General features: G+C 35.3%; 1 protein-coding gene across 1 annotated transcript; it reads left to right on the top strand.

Annotated features, from left to right (window-relative positions):
- Window positions 1-10,140: 10,140 nt before the first annotated feature.
- LOC145117102 (pectinesterase-like) lies at window positions 10,141-12,057 on the top strand. Its single transcript, XM_079053408.1, has 2 exons — window positions 10,141-11,125; window positions 11,218-12,057. Exons 1-2 carry the CDS (start codon window positions 10,198-10,200, stop codon window positions 11,907-11,909), a joined length of 1,620 nt encoding a protein of 539 aa, XP_078909534.1. The 5' UTR covers window positions 10,141-10,197; the 3' UTR covers window positions 11,910-12,057.
- The last annotated feature ends 4,560 nt before the right edge of the window (window positions 12,058-16,617 follow it).

Genomic DNA, 16,617 nt, shown 5'->3' with positions numbered 1-16,617 from the left:
GTTCTATCCATATGAATTTGTCAAAACCATAATCACAAGACAAGGTTAATGACAAATCCAAACTCATATGGACTGAACTTGTGCAATCTTAAATTCTTGCCACCTGGCAGTACAAGGGCCTGCCATTGCTTCCAAGTTGTTATGCAACCAATTGAGAACTTTCAGAACTCATATGCAAAGCCAACTTTAACTGGAATAGGCACAAAAATGTCAACACGATAGGTTATAAACCTCAAGCCGTGTGCTAGTGATGAACTTCAGGTTTTTATCCTTGATTAGCTCTTGAGACTTTCAAGACCTATAGGACTCCCACTGTCCTCTTGACATATAAGACTCTCTTGTCAAATATTCAAGAGATAGTTCGGATTCTTTATCAAGACAAACATTTCACACAATTAGCCTTAGTTGGTCTCTGTTTTATCCAAAACATCACAACTTACCAATTTCAAATATACAAGAGTAGAACATAATCTACTCTTACATTTGACTAGTGTTATAAACCTTCTTTAAGGCGTGTCACTCAAGTTACAATCTTGGAGTATGACTCTAAGACTTGTTTTGGAACGAAGTATGACTCGTCTCCTTGATTTAACCACTTCAACAATTCAAGACTCCTCTTCTTAGCCATTAGAATGCACTAAGATGACCTTAGAGGACTAATTGTGATATAGTTTCTTAATCATTAAGATAATCACAAAACATGATACTAAAGTACTCTCCCATCTTTTCAGATTTGAGAAACTTTTATCGCCGTAAATCATGAGAGTTTCATCAGAGGATAGATTGAGGCGGATAGCTTTTTCGTAACAAAGGATATCAGCATGATTGGGGCTCAACCAATCCATGCCGATGATGACATCGAAGCTTTTTATGGAGACTGGCATAAGGTCGATAGGAAAAGAATGATCGTTCAAGGTAAGGGTACAGCCTACGTATATATCATTAGTGCTCTCTTTCTCACCGTTATCCATCTCGACGGTGAATATTTCAATTAGTGGTTGAGGTTTATGTTTGAGAAGATGTTTGAATGCATGACTAACAAAACTTCTCTCCGCACCAGAATCGAAAATAATGCATGCATAAGAGTTGTCGAGGAGGAACGTACCCAAAATAATTGTGGGATCTGCAACGGCCTCTTCTTGACCCATCATCAGTACTCTCCCCGTACCACCTGCTGTTGCTACCTTGGGGCAATTTCTCTTATAGTGCCCGACTTCTCCACAACCATAACAGGCTTGAACGATGCCTGCTCCAGATGCCTGATTAGTTGGTTGGACTGGTATTTTGCAAACTCGAGTTGTGTGCCCCTTTCTGCCACAGTTGTTGCAGAGCATCTCACGACATGGACCAGGGATGCGGTGATGATAACTGCACTTATTGCACTAAGGGAGGGTACCAGTATACCTACTGGTAGGTGCTTGAGTTGTAGGAGCAGTGACAGGGGTAGTAGCAGCGTGAACTGCTACCGTATGTTGCTTCTTTGAGGGCTCCTGCGAAGATTGACCCTTTTTCTGCTTCGAGAATTTTCTCTTCTCGCCACTCCCTTTAGCCGATTCAGGAGTGGCTGTCACTTCATCGAGATCGACTCCATGATCGATCAGAGTCTGCGCCAGGCACTTGGCGCTATCAAATGTAGCTGGCCGAGCAGCCAAGACATTTCCTTTGGTCGGCTGGGTCAGTCCCCAAATGTATCTTTCAACCTTTTTGCTTTCCGGGGTGACCATTCCCGGACAAAGAAGTGCTAGGTCTTCAAACCTATAAGTGTAGGCAACAATGTCGGATTCCTTCATCCTTAGGTTCCAGAGTTCGTGCTCCAGTTTCTGCATTTCGCCCCGTAGGCAGTACTCAGCAAGCATGAGCTCTTTCAAGCTCTCCCAACCCATAGCATTTGCTATTGGCAGGGTTAGGGACTTGACCCGGCCATTCCACCAGGTCAGTGCCCTGTTGGCGAAAGTGCAAGCGGCGAATTTTACTTTGTTGGCTTCAGAACAGGAACAGATTTCGAAAATGGACTCGATCTTTTCGAACCATTGAGTCAGGGCAATAACACCTCCTTTGCCGTCGAAAGATATGGGTTTCGCGTTCATGAAGTCCTTGTAAGAGCAGTCCTTCTGGTGTCCCTGACCACCCTCATGATTTTGGGGATGCGTACCACCTCCCTGCCCACCAGATCCGCCAGAATTAACTTGTGTCATCACGGCAGCCACAACAGTAGTAACAGCTGCTTGGAACATAACGGGATCGAACTGAGGGGGCGGTGGTGGTGGTGGAGCGTCGTCATTCCTTATGATAGCTCTTTTTCGGGGAGGCATCTTGTTCTAAAAAGAATCAGGAAGAAGAGGGCGGTAAGTCCTCTGAATCGAACCAAGAGATATGAAGCAAGAATATATATCTCCTTACGATGGTTAGAGTGTTCTACTAAGCAATAAGCAAGAAAAGACTATCAATGTAATTAAGTTATCGCTAAAAAGGGATAAGTAGCAACACTTGGAGGTGAATCTCTGCAACGAATTTGACTCTAGCTAAAATACTCCTACAGTATTTTAAGTTGCATGCTTTGTTCTTTTGATACCTTGTTGAATGGATACTGGGTAAGTTTTAGGTCTGCTGCAAAAACACAGTCACTCCCAGGCACATGTTGGTCATGTCTCGAATGAATACAGTTGATCAGCCTATATTGACCCTAAACATGATTACATAACTGTCCAAGTTTAACCGCAGTGTTCAATATCCAAAATACTTTTGTTTTGTTCTACTCATGATACTGTTTCTGGTACGTAGGTATACTTGTATACTTTTTTGTAAAAATACTTATATTTTAGAAGTATACTTTTAGTTCGGAGCACTTCAGCCCCTTTGTGTTTATAGTTGTATACCATGTAAGGTTCGGTATACTTAGTTCACTATAAACAATAGCTCTGATACCAATCTGTCACACCCCGAAACCGATGGCGGAAACGTTCCGTGGCGGAGGACGTCATGCGTAGTATCACAACAGTTGTATCATAGTAAGCGAAGTAAACACAACCATTACATTATAATAAGAATATTTACATTGTTTGGAAACATGGTTTATACATAACAGTATATAACAAAAGTAAAAGACGTAACTCCAAAATGCTCCGTCTTCTCCAAAAGTTGGCAAGAGTACCTGTCTATTGTTGCCCTGAGAATACAAGCAGTTTTAAAAATATCAGCATAAAGCTGGTGAGTTCATAAGCGTTTAATTCTGGTGAAAGAAATGTTTCTTTGATTCTTTGAAAAGTGTTTCCCAAGAAAATCCTATATTTTCTTATGAAAGAAGTTTGATTATCCATTAGTTAAACAGCCTGTTTACGAAAGGTTGAGTTATCCCAGGAAAATCCTATATTTTCCTTAAAAGTTGATAGTTGGTTATCGATTCTGAATTGAGGTGTACAAGTATCTACCATACTTGTATCGATAGATGTAGTTTCCTTGAAAAACCCTGGTTACTCGCTGTGAGATGTATTAGCCTTATTACATAAATAAAACTAATAAATAGGTAGTGAACTAGATCCTAAGGGCGTTACTGATGCCCTCTAGTAATCAAATCGGATATTACTTTGAGGTTAGGTCAATCGTTTCATTATTACAAAAGTAAATTCTCGTTACCTAAGTTGTGAGTGCCATAACCGTACTTAGACTGGATAAGGCACGAAACGGGGGCCAATATCTTTTATGACTTTGTCACCCCAGAACCTAACAGTTCCGCTGTAGCTAGCAGCGAGGGTGCGGGATAGTCAGTCCCATATAGATCTATACACAATAGGCACGCTCTCCCTCCAAGAGATTCTGGTTATAAGTCGTAGTCCTCCACTCACGAATCCGATGGAGTGTTACCAAGGACATGTCTCAAACTTAGCCTAACAAATTTACAAGTAATAGTACGAAAATCCTGCTTATGACTTACATGAATCCTTTATAAGATAATACATATTATATCATGATTCACAAGTTTCTTGCTTTAGATTTGAAAATTGGTTCTACGAGTTGATTCCTTAATCGATTGGTAAAACGGTTTTCTGAGTTAAAAGCATACTGAACATATAATCATTTTAAACAAAATAATATACTTGAGCACAAGTTTCCTTGTACTTTTGCTTGTATTCCCCCCCTGAAAACATGAAAAACTCGGAAAAAGCGTAGGGGTATGAACTCACTGTTTTGACGTGGGATTCGAGTGTAAGTTGCTAGGAATTGCTGAGTGTCAAATAAAGCTTCGGACACAAACGGATCCTATTTAGCATGTAAAAGTACATATATACATTAGGTGAGGGCATAACACTATTTGTTATGGAAGGAAACCACCTTAGGGACTAGGAAACACTTAAAACTAAGTCTTTGAATTACATGTGTTTGAAGAGGGGAGTTTGCGGCCGTAATCAGGAGTTTACGGTCCATGGGTTTACGGTCCAGGTGTTTACGGTCTAGGTGTTTACGGTCCATGGGTTTACGGCCGTAAGCACTTTGGCGAAAAGATGCGATTTTCGGTGTTTCAGGGTCCTTTCTAGCCTTCTGGAAGTGTTCTAAGCCTTGTTCCTAGGCTTAGGAGGGTGTTGTGGCAACTTTTCACCCTATAAATAGAGTTTACGGTCAAGGGAGATTGCCTTGACCGTAAACAACCTTCTGGTCACGATTTCTAGATGTTTAACAAGTGATTCTTGTATCCAACAAGCTAGGGGTAGTGTACTTACGTAGTAGAAGCTTGAAATGAGGTTTTTAGCCACCAAGAACTAGTGTGTGTTCTTGGTGAGAGAGAAAATCTAGAAAAAGATGAGATTTTATGAGCTAAGAACATGGATTTGCCACTAGAAGTGAGATAGAAACACAATCAAGGTGAAGAATCACTTACATTCTTGAGGATCCTTGGGCAAATTCGAAGTTTGTAGAGAGAGAGAGAGAGAGAGAGAGAGAGAGAGTAGAGAGAGAAAGCTTCTGGAGTGTATAAAGTGATAAATGAAGGTCACTCATTCCTTATATAGGGGTGAGTTTACGGTCAAGGGGTGGGGTGGAGGGTTTACGGCCGTAAATAGGGTTTACGGTCGTAAACAGAGTTTACGGCCGTAAACTATGTTTGCGGCCGTAAGCTCCTCTCGAAAGGTCGATTGGCCCGGATGCTATGCTTTGACTTAGAAAACCTCGTTTTTGAATACGAAACTCAATCGAACTGAGCTTAGAATATTCCGCTAGACCAAAAATAATACCAACGTGAACGGAAAATAAATAAAAACCCAAATTTTATTAACGGAAATTAGGTAAGGATAACGGAAAAAGTTTCGGGTTGTCACAGCGGGGGAATGGGGGGATTTTGGGGGTGGGGGCGGGGGATGTAACCCCCATTCCGTTTGGCCCCATTGACATCCATAATAGTTAGTCAAATACAAAGACATTATAGTCATTAGAGTCATATCGAAAGAGATTATTACCGATTCATTCACTAAGCCACTGTCACTTACCAAGAATGGTTGTCACACAAGGTCAAAAGGTTTTAAATTTGCAAATGAATTGATTTAAAGACATTTAATTTAGTTGCTTTTGATTTGGGAACTCAAGCAATATAAATCTTTATCTAATTTGGGTATTTTTAAGTGGAGATCTTAATATTTAATGGAGTGCAATCATTTCATTAATTTATCACTGTGCTCTTCTTTACTTGTTTTGAGAATTTAGGACCAATTTCACAAAACAATATTTTATTTGTATTAAAAGTGTTTAAATTGGTTTTAAATCATTAAAACAAAAAGAGTGGTGTTTCAAGGATCAGTGTTGTAGAAATGAACCCGTCGAGTGGCAACGAATTGAAATCCTCACCTTCCTTTTTATCCATCTGATTTTTAAAAAGAACATCTTTCTGCATCATTTCAGCAGGATCCACATTGCTTACATGATTAATTTTCTTCAAAGGAGAACCGTCATGCTCATCATGTTCATTCGAACGATCCTCATTGCATCTACCCAGTTATGAGTACTCGGAATAAGAACGTCTTCCACATGCTTGTTCTTGGATTTTTATTAGAATATGTAGAATAGGCAGAATACTTGTAAATATCATTGATGTTATAGTCGAACGTTAATATATTATACTAGTGGTGATGGTGTACGGGCGATTGTATATGGACTTGTGTCATATTTGCTTTAGTTCCTACCTATATATGGTGTTTGTTCTTTTCTTTTGGAGTTTTGGGTCAATTTTGGTTGCATCAAAAAATCATTTTATTGTTTGTAAGTGTTTTCATCGGATATATTCTTTTTGTGATGGCTTTTCGTTTAATTTGTTGATTTTAAGTTATTACATAACCCAATTTTTTCATATTAACTCAATATGATGTAATATTCCAACTTATGACAATTTTAGGAAAAAAGCTACAACCTTTTATATTAAATTGCCTACATAATCGAATATATTTCATATATTAACTAGAGGGTGGTCCCTCGCTCCGCGAGGGGCGGAAATTGCCGGTTTTGTTTCAAGTGTATTTACTTGAATTGTCAATTTAGAAATCTGAACAATAGATTACATGATCCATAAATAAGATTTCTAGGAATTGTGGTATTATTGTTATCGTCCAAAAAGTTACATTCCCAAATTGTCTCTGTTATTTTTCTATGTTGCCTAAGAAGTTATATGTACTTCAAACTTCATACTTCACATTATTCTCTGCTATGTATTAGTGTAAAAGCAATACAACACTTATATTTATATTTTTTATAAAGATTCCAAATTTAGAAAACTGGTTTGCTTATACCAAAAGATTTGTGTTGAAGCCACTGAGCACAAGGTTACAAATAGAAGCGACTCCAAATCCAGTGACCAATTTCTTTGTGGAATCCCAAATCTCAAGGTTATAGAATTAGCTCTCACTAACTTATCATCTTCTTTATCCTGTATATATGTGTAATCAACATGAATGAACAATCTAGCATGTATACATTTAAGTTAACTCTCTTTTACCTGGTGTGCGTATTGTATCGTAGACAAGTGTGGAGAATACTCCAGAAAGATACGGAAGCAAAACGACAGCAGGACCTAGAGTCCTAGACTTCCTCTATAATGGCAGACCATCCTAGTAAGGCTCCCCAGTTAAAAGTTAAAGCAAGATACGCTTGAGGCTACAACCAAAATGACAAAATGTGAAAAGGATTATTTACCCACCCAAAATGACAAAGGATAAATAAGACTGTGAAACATATCTGTTACGTACTTTCTAGATCATGTATCATTCCATCTTTTTTTATTCAATTTTTTTTACCACATAAGTAAATATGTTATGATTTAAAAGTCATAAAACATTCACCTAACAAGGAAATCTAGAAAGAATATATAAATAAAATAACCCAAGCATCAAAATGAAACATTTGCAGTTGAATTTCATTAGTATTCAAATAAAATACCAAATATTAATGGAAAGAAATGAATATAACATTTACAAGTATGATAAAAGGAGTGGCCTGGAGATATTTAAACTATTTAGAAGACGACACAAACTGTTGAAACATGAAAAACAAATCAATACAACAAAACCATAAGAAAGAAATAGAGCAGGGTGAAATTAAAATCAAATTATTACATGTTAGTTTCTAGTTGTTGTTTTATTATATTATGGAGTGAAATTGCTAAGAAATGTGTACCCCAATTGTCTCTGAAATTGATAAGAAATGTGTTTTCTTTCTCTTAGACATTTTATCGAACACCTTGAAGGCATTTAGAAAGAAAGAGAATATTCATTGTTAATGAGTGATTGAGTAGGATTGGAATTTGAATCAGTTGTAGGAATCTGGTGAAACGAAACTAATTACTAACCAGATGACCAATGTTTTGAATGACAAGAACGGATCTTGAGTATTGCATTAATCCATGTGCATGATAATATGCTTTGAGGTAAATTGGTAACAATGTAGTATGCTAATTGTTAGCAGAAACATGAAATCTGTAAAATGATCTTTTAAAAAACTTGCAAGTTCGAAAGTAATGCACCTCCATATCCTGAAAAATATACATATTATCATTACAAATTTGCAGCAAACGTATGGAGTGAAATAGTGGACTCTCGGTTCACTAACATGTATAACATGCAGCATATAGATAGTACATCCCCAATTCCCAAAGGCAAATCCCTTTTAGGGTTCTTCACCTGTACAATTCCTTCATAAGGTTAGTTTAAAGATTTGATAGATAGTCATACATATAACAATGTTCAACAAGGGTAAACACGACTGACATTGCAATCAAGACGATCAGAACAACAACAAAGGAGCAAGGGTATATTTGTCCAAAATATCCACTGATGAACTAACACAATAACATATAAACCATAATCAAGACGATCCAGAAAGTTGCACGCCTTTGATATGGTCTAAGTTCATGGAGCAAGTTAGGCATGTCATCCATTAGCATCGGGTTATCAATGCAATTTTTTTTTACTAAAATTAATAAACATATAAACCAGAATCATCTAGCATCAACACTATGCACACCCACATTGAGGGTTTTATTGCTTCAGAAAAACCAGATACATCGAACCTGGATACTTACCTATTTTCATTTAGTTCTAGCCCAATCTCCATGTCTTCAGGTACCTTATACCATATCTAGCCTCTGAGGTAGTTACTTGTGGGCCTAGCCAAGCCATGACATTCATCATACTCTTCTTCCATCTGCTACAAACTGATACACAAAAACAAAGTACACTAAGATGTATGACAAATAGACATCACACCAACTTCTAAAGGTGATTGGTGAGACAAACCTTTCGATTTTTGCTCAATTAAGTCGCCATATTTGCAGGTAGATATCTCATAACAAAATCCCATAGAGAATGCAAAATATAAGGATGAAATGATAAAAGAGTCAGGGTTTCTAATAACATTGGACGCGACAGGTTTGAAATCGAAGTGAAGTAGACTTACTAAGCTCGGTTTCTTTTGAGCCCACACTCGTTGGATACGTTGGTTGCAGAGACCAACCTTCAAACCATCTATTCAGCAGTTGGACTTCACCAGCGAATGTAAATGGCGATGCTAAATCGGTTCCATCAGAGAAAACGCAAAATAAAGGACCGATTAGCAGTAGGAATTGAGAGCATACGAAGAAGACGACGAAAAGGAGGAGACGGAAAATCGAAGAGTCAATTATCGGTAGTAACAACAGCGAGAGACCTGGGAAGATGTGAACAATCGTTGTTACAAGAAAACGCCACGATTAGGAAAAAAATTAGGAGAAGAAAGAAGCAAGTAGAACGATATCTGAGGTTCCTCTGCTACAGCGCTACCGTTGCAATCGTCGGAAACTCCTGATACACTTTTGTTGGTTAGTGTGGATGAATAGGATGGCCGGTGGCGGTACCAGAGAACAATAGAGGTGGTGGAGTCGGTGGGTGGATTAACCCCGGGGAAATCCAGAAGGTGAGCGAAAGGTTAACTGATTCATAGAATTAGCAAGAGTAAGGCGGTGAGAAGTAGAGCAGATGCTATCGGAGAAGATGGTGGTGACTTGAAAGGGTTACGGCAGAATCCGACAGAGCAGGTTGTTTCTAGGGCAGCGGTGTAGGGAGCAGAGGGTAGAAGAAGGTCGGAGGAAACTTGTATCTATGCATAGGGTAGAAGGTTGGCGGTGGAGGGAGTAGAGGGTAGAGTAAGCATCAAGGAGTGCTCTATATTTGAGTAGGTGACACCAATCACATTGCTATTGGCGTACAGTAACGGTGGAATACATAGATAGTTGTAATTGTAGATGCAAATCACAGCCGGTCAAAAGATTATTCTAAAAAAGAAAAAGAAAAAAAAATCGCCCAATCAATCCTTGACAAAAAAAATAACCCAAAAGACCAAACATATAGTAAAAAATAACCCAACAGAAGTAGAAGGAGGAAAATAAACAAAATAATAGGAAGTTTACTGTCGTTAAGTTTGGACATTTTTAATATATATATTTTAATAATTCCTTTCAAAAAATGATCGCAGAAGAAAAAAGGGATATTTTTATGATTTAAATTACTAAAATATCCCTTTCTAAAACATATCAATCACAATAGTTCCAAACATTATGGGGCCTAGATGAATAGAAATTAAAATAAATAATTGAAAATATCCGTTATAGCAAACAAGATATATACAGATATGGCAGTCACCATTCATTTTTAGCCTCCACCCCAAATAATCAAACACCTCTATGCTAATATGACAGGTTTCACGAGGAAGTCAAAGATCTTGTTAGTATCTGCTTCGATTCTACTCATAGTGGTCGGAGTTAACTCTTCGAACATCGTCAAATCATCATGTAGCCTCACTCTCCACCCTAACCTCTGCTACTCCACGCTTTCCGGCGTCACTGAAAAGGTCAACACGCCAAATGACGTCATCGGACTGGCTGTCAACAAAACCAAGGAGATAGTCCAACGGAACTACTTCACCATAAAGAAGCTTACACTTAGGACAAATCTTACACAACGTGAGAAAATCGCTCTCCATGACTGTCTGGAAATGGTCGCCGACACCCTCCAAGAACTCAACCAGGTCATCGTTTTACTGGAGACATATCCCACCAAGAAAGGGATTCGCCTTCGCCGACATGTCGATGACTTAATGACACTCATGAGCACCACTCTCACCAACCAAGAAACATGTATCGATGGATTCTCCCACGACAAACATGATAGGCAGCTTCGTGAATCGCTTATCGACGGCGAGATCAACGCCGGGAGGTTATGTAGCAACTCACTGGCCATGATCAAGAACATGACCGACACAGATATGGCTAATGATCAAGTCAATACAATCGGCAGGAAGTTAAAGGAGGAGTGGCCGGAGTGGTTATCCGCCGGAGATAGGAGGCTGTTGCAGTCAGGGACTGTGACACCTAACGTAGTTGTTGCCGCAGATGGAAGTGGGGACTTTACAACGGTTTCTGCTGCCGTTGCGGCTGCTCCTAACAGAAGCACAACCAGGTACGTGATCAGGATAGCTGTAGGGGTATACCGGGAAAACGTGGATATCCCGAGTAATAAACTGAACTTGATGTTTTTGGGTGCCGGAAGATCATCCACAATAATCACCGCTAGCCGAAGTGTCGCCGGCGGCGTCACCACGTTCAATTCCGCTACTGTCGGTCAGTACTACTCAGTTGTATGATATCAATGTGTTGTCTTGTACATAAGTTTCTCTATGCTAACTCTCTATTTTTCAACTGTTTATATGCAGCGGCGGTGGGTGCCGGATTCCTAGCACGGGGCGTAACCTTTCAAAACTCGGCAGGGCCTTCCGGGAATCAAGCGGTGGCGCTACGTGTCGGGTCAGACCTATCTGCATTCTACCAATGCGGCATGATAGCATACCAAGACACCCTTTACGTCCACTCAAATCGTCAATTTTACATCAACTGTTACATCGCCGGCACGGTTGACTTCATCTTCGGCAATGCCGCCGCCGTGTTGCAAGACTGCGACATCCACGCCCGTCGTCCTAACCCAAACCAAAGGAACATGTTTACAGCTCAAGGCCGGAGCGACCCTAATCAGAACACAGGGATTGTGATTCAAAGATCAAGGATAGGAGCTACGTCTGACCTTATACCGGTTCAAGCAAGCTTTCCGTCGTACCTGGGTAGACCATGGAGGAACTTCTCGAGAACGGTGGTGATGCAATCAACGATTAGTGACGTGATTAACCCAGCAGGATGGTTTCCTTGGGATGGGGATTTTGCGTTGGATACCTTGTATTACGGAGAGTATCAGAATACAGGGGCTGGGGCTGATACATCGAATAGAGTGACATGGCCGGGGTACAGGGTGATTACCAGTGCGACGGAGGCCGGAGGTTTTACTGCCGGAAACTTTATCAATGGTGGTAATTGGTTAGCAGGCACCGGTTTCCCTTTTTCTCTTGGGCTTTGAGGAATATTTGAGTCTGTATATGAAGAATGATTGAATAAGTTGTTTAATATAATAACAACAAATATTGTATTCCCTTGAATCCAATATTGTAAGTTTCACCATAAATGAAGTAAAAAGGTAAAGGTTAAGCATGTTTCAATGGATAAAACTTCTCATTTAAAGTTTTTTTTAGCAATTCTTCAAAAACCTTGATTGTTTTGGGTTAGTATAATAGAATAGACAACATAGCTACTTTTCAAAATTTTAAGATTTTCATTTTTGAAAATTTATAATTCTTGTAAAATATAAAGGGATAATGACTTGAAAGGGTAACGAACTTTCGAATTTGTTCACATTTAGTCATTAAACTTTTTTTCATTATCTATTTGCCACTGAACTATTGAAACTGTTCACATTTTACCCTTATGACCGGTAACAACCGGTCATAAGGGTAAAATGTGAACAGTTTCAATAGTTCAGTGTCAAATAGATAATGAAAAAAAGTTTAGTGACTAAATGTGAACAAAGTCGAAAGTTCGTTTCCTTGTCAAAAAAGTTTAATGACTAAATATGAACAAACTTTCCTCTTGTATTATGGTTTAGCAAATTATGTATTTTTGTTAAATTTTTACAACATTTGTTGATGAAGAAATCTATGAAATACAAAAAAAAAAAAAAAAAAAAAAAAAAACAATACAAAACCCCGAAAAAGGTATAAAAAACGAAAAACAAAACCAATATTATATGTATAAGTTTTATGTTATGAAACTATTCAATATTATATGTATAAAAGTTATCCTAATATTATATGTATGAATTTTGTGTTATAAAATTATGCAACACATAAATTGACATACATTAAACCATATACGTTGTTTATAAAAGAATACATATATACATTGATACATTACATATGTTGTTATACTCCATGTATTGACATACATCATATTAGTATATTTACTATTAAAAATGATATTGAAAATGAAAGTCAAATTGTTTTGAATTTAGACATTTTTAATTTACTCGGACAATTTATTTATATTTGAGATTGTATTTTTTAAAAAGTTTGAATAATTATTGAAATTTATGATTATTTAACTAGACATATAGAGTTAAGTAAATCGTTAACATCTTTTATGAAGTATTGCGTCCAAACCACTCCATCCATATTACCTTTACAAAAATATTTATTTTTAGAAAAAATAGCTATACATTTAACAATTAAAACTGACATTATGGGTGAGAATGGTTCATTTTTTTGTTAAACCAAAATCAGATTGAAAATTTTGATTTTTTATTTTGGAAAATACCAAACTATTGTTTTTTTATTTCGGTTTTGGTTTTTCGTTTTTTTAATATATTTTTTGGGGTTTTGTTTTTTTATTTCATAGATTTCTTCATCAACAAATGTTGCTAGAATTTAACAAAAATAAATAATTTGCTAAAACATAATACAAGAGGAAGTTTGTTCACATTTAAGCATTAAACTTTTTTAGAGGGAACGAACTTTCACTTTTGTTTACATTTAGTCACTAAACTTTTTTTCATTCTTTATTTGCCACTGAACTATTGAAATTGTTCATATTTTACCCTTATGACCGGTTGTTAACGGTCATAAGGGTAAAATGTGAACAGTTTCAATAATTCAGTGGCAAATAAAAAATGAAAAAAAAATTTAGTGACTAAATATGAACAAAATCGAAAGTCTGTTTACATTTAGTCACTAAACTTTTTTTCATTCTTTATTTGCCACTGAACTATTGAAGTTGTTCATATTTTACGCTTATGACCGGTTGTTAACGGTCATAAGGGTAAAATGTGAACAGTTTCAATAGTTCCGTGGCAAATAAAAAATGAAAAAAAATTTAGTGACTAAATGTGAACAAAATCGAAAGTCTGTTATACCCTTTCAAGTCATTATCCCAAATATAAACTGCACTTTTCATTTGAAAGTTTAAATTTCTTAGATACTTTAAAAAAATGTTTTCTATGTAGTAGTTGTTGAAGCAATTTATATATTTTATTGGAGGTAGTTGTTAAAGTAGACGTTGTATTTATCCAAGAGGGTGTTTGGGAAATCTTTTAAAATTACTTTTAGAACTTTTAGCTTTTTCAAAAAGCTAAAAGTTAAAAAAGATGTTTGGCATTTCAAAAATTTCTTTTAAAACAACTTTTTGGCAAGAACAAAAATAAGGTGTTTGAAAAAGTCATGAATTTGTGACTTTTTGAACCAAACACATTTTAAATCTATCTTTTGTAAAAAGTCAAAAAATCAAAAACGACTTTTGTCAAAAGAACTTTTTAGCATGAAAAGCAATCCCAAACACCCCCCAAAGTTGTATATATAAATCGGTCAATCATTAAAATGACCAAGATTAATGAATGTTAGATCACAAAATGTCTACAGACCGTCACAAAAGAGTCATTATCTCGTAAAATATCTTTTACAAAGCTATTTTATTTTGGGAAACTAGTTTGGTAAGTTCTTTCATTTTCCGAAACAAAACTAGTTTGGTAAGTTCTTTCATTGGGGGATTAGTCGGTGCGCGAAAGCTGGCCCGGAAACCCTCGTTAGGGAAGTTCCATTTCCAAAAAAAAAAACATAATCAAGTGGTTAGTTGTTGACATTTCTCCTTTGATCAATTTTGTGCTTTTTTCAGAAATTAAATAATTTACTTTCAAATATCAACAAGTTATATTATATTAAATTTAAAAATTAACAACTCATATCATAAGTTCATTTTTGATGATTTAACACATTATTTATTAAATAGCAAATAGCATCTGTATGTATATAGGGCTGAACATGATACAGTATCAGTTTATTTTTACTTAAATCGTGTACCGTACCAACTATAGTTGGTACAAATTTTTTGTTACCACTACCGTACCACATATATTTGATATCAACTTGTTTGGATATCAACAACTTTGATTGATACAAATTGGTAATGATATATTACTAAGGTCTCGTTTAATAGTTGTTGTTCGCGAAAGTGTTGTCTGTCAAAGTGTTGTCTGAGAAAGTTTTCTTACTGGTAAAGAAACTATGCTGTTTGATTGTACATATGACTGATTGTGCTTAATGATGAAAAATGATCATAGTACTCTATTGTTTTATTTTGTGATGTATAAAGTTGTTAAATAATTATAAAAATATACAAATTGTCATACAAAATCAAAATTAAGCAATATTCATTTAAAACTCAACGTTTGATTCTTGACCTGGTAGTGGTGGGATGGATGAGATTTTTTAAAACAAATTAGGATGATGGTGATGTTGTCTAACAAAATAATCAATCTAATTAAAATGAATTAAAAAATTAACTCAAAGAAATTAATAATCCAATAAAGTAATTTTTATTAATATATAAATACTATATATTATAAATAATATTTATTAATATATAATAATCCAATAAAAAAATTAATCTATAAAAAGGAAATTAAAAAATTATTTAAAAGAAATTAATAATCCAATAAAATAATATTAATTAATATATAAATATTATATTAAAAATAGTATTTATTAACATATAATAATCCAGTAAAAAGGAAATAATGCAATAGAAAAGAAATTAAAAATATATATATTTAAAATAAATTAATAATCCAAGAAAGAAAGAGACGATGTTTGGGTCATAATTGTCTTTCCAGCCCATTTAGCTAGAAAGATGTGATTTTAGGGCTTTTTAGGAAAAACATATCTTATCAGGAAATACCATTTTTGTGTGCAATTCAAAACAAATTTTTCGGTCCATTCAACCAGAAAGATATGTTTTGACCTAGAAAGATGTTTATCAAAAGGGACCTAACTTTGTTATATAAATTAGTAAAATAACTACTTTAGTTACTAAAGAATTTTATTATGTAATTTTTCAGTTTTTTAATTTAATGTTGTAATAACTATTGACTTTGCCTAATGTCTAATATCACGTTTTTAAAATTGTAAACAATGAACATACTTGACACTTGGAAATTCCATTTCATTTATATATATATATATATATATATATATATATATATATATATATATATATATTGGTTGGTATGATATTACCATAGCATTTAAAATTTAATATAATTATCGTACCAAGTTTACTGAATTGGTACGGTAGTACAAACAAAACATGTTGACTACCAAATATATTGGTAACCAACTTTCTTGGTTCGGTTGATACCATGTTGATTGGTACTCCTTGGTACATATTTAACACCCATATATGTTGTGAGGGATTATATTTATATAGTTAGAATAATAATTTTTAATAAATTGTAATTCAGTATTTTTACATAAGAATCAGCAAAACAAACCTATAGCTAACCAATCATATTAATTAAGTGTCATAGTTTTAAATAAATAGTTATGTCTACCATTAATTGACTATTTTATAGACCGTTTTAAATTGTATAAATAATATATCAGACATACGTTAATTTCTTTATATAACTAATAACAAATTGTATGAAAAAATTACTATTACTTTTGGTTATGTTCTACATCGTTTTAAGTTGTGTAAATTGTATATCAAACATATGATGATTTCTAAATATAAAGAATAATATATATCATACAAAAAAAATACTATAACTTTTAATAACATAGAAACACTACAACATCTATTATAATATTTATATAAAAAATGTTTAAACACTTATAAATCATACAAAAAGAATAGATAGAAATCAAATTACCTTTCATATATAAAAACACTATTATCTCAACAAA

This window comes from Lactuca virosa, chromosome 5, assembly GCF_052849685.1.
Source record: "Lactuca virosa cultivar CGN04683 chromosome 5, Lactuca_virosa_CGN04683_v6, whole genome shotgun sequence".
NCBI classification, from domain to species: domain Eukaryota; kingdom Viridiplantae; phylum Streptophyta; class Magnoliopsida; order Asterales; family Asteraceae; genus Lactuca; species Lactuca virosa.
Note: the sequence above shows the minus strand (reverse complement) of the source record. Positions and strands in the feature narration are given on the sequence as shown.

Excerpts from the sequence above, each read along its gene's own strand:
- LOC145117102 (XM_079053408.1), top strand. The coding sequence starts at position 10,198 with ATGACAGGTTTCACGAGGAAGTCAAAGATCTTGTTAGTATCTGCTTCG. Across the intron at positions 11,126-11,217 it reads GTTCAATTCCGCTACTGTCG|CGGCGGTGGGTGCCGGATTC; the intron begins GTCAGTACTACT and ends GTTTATATGCAG.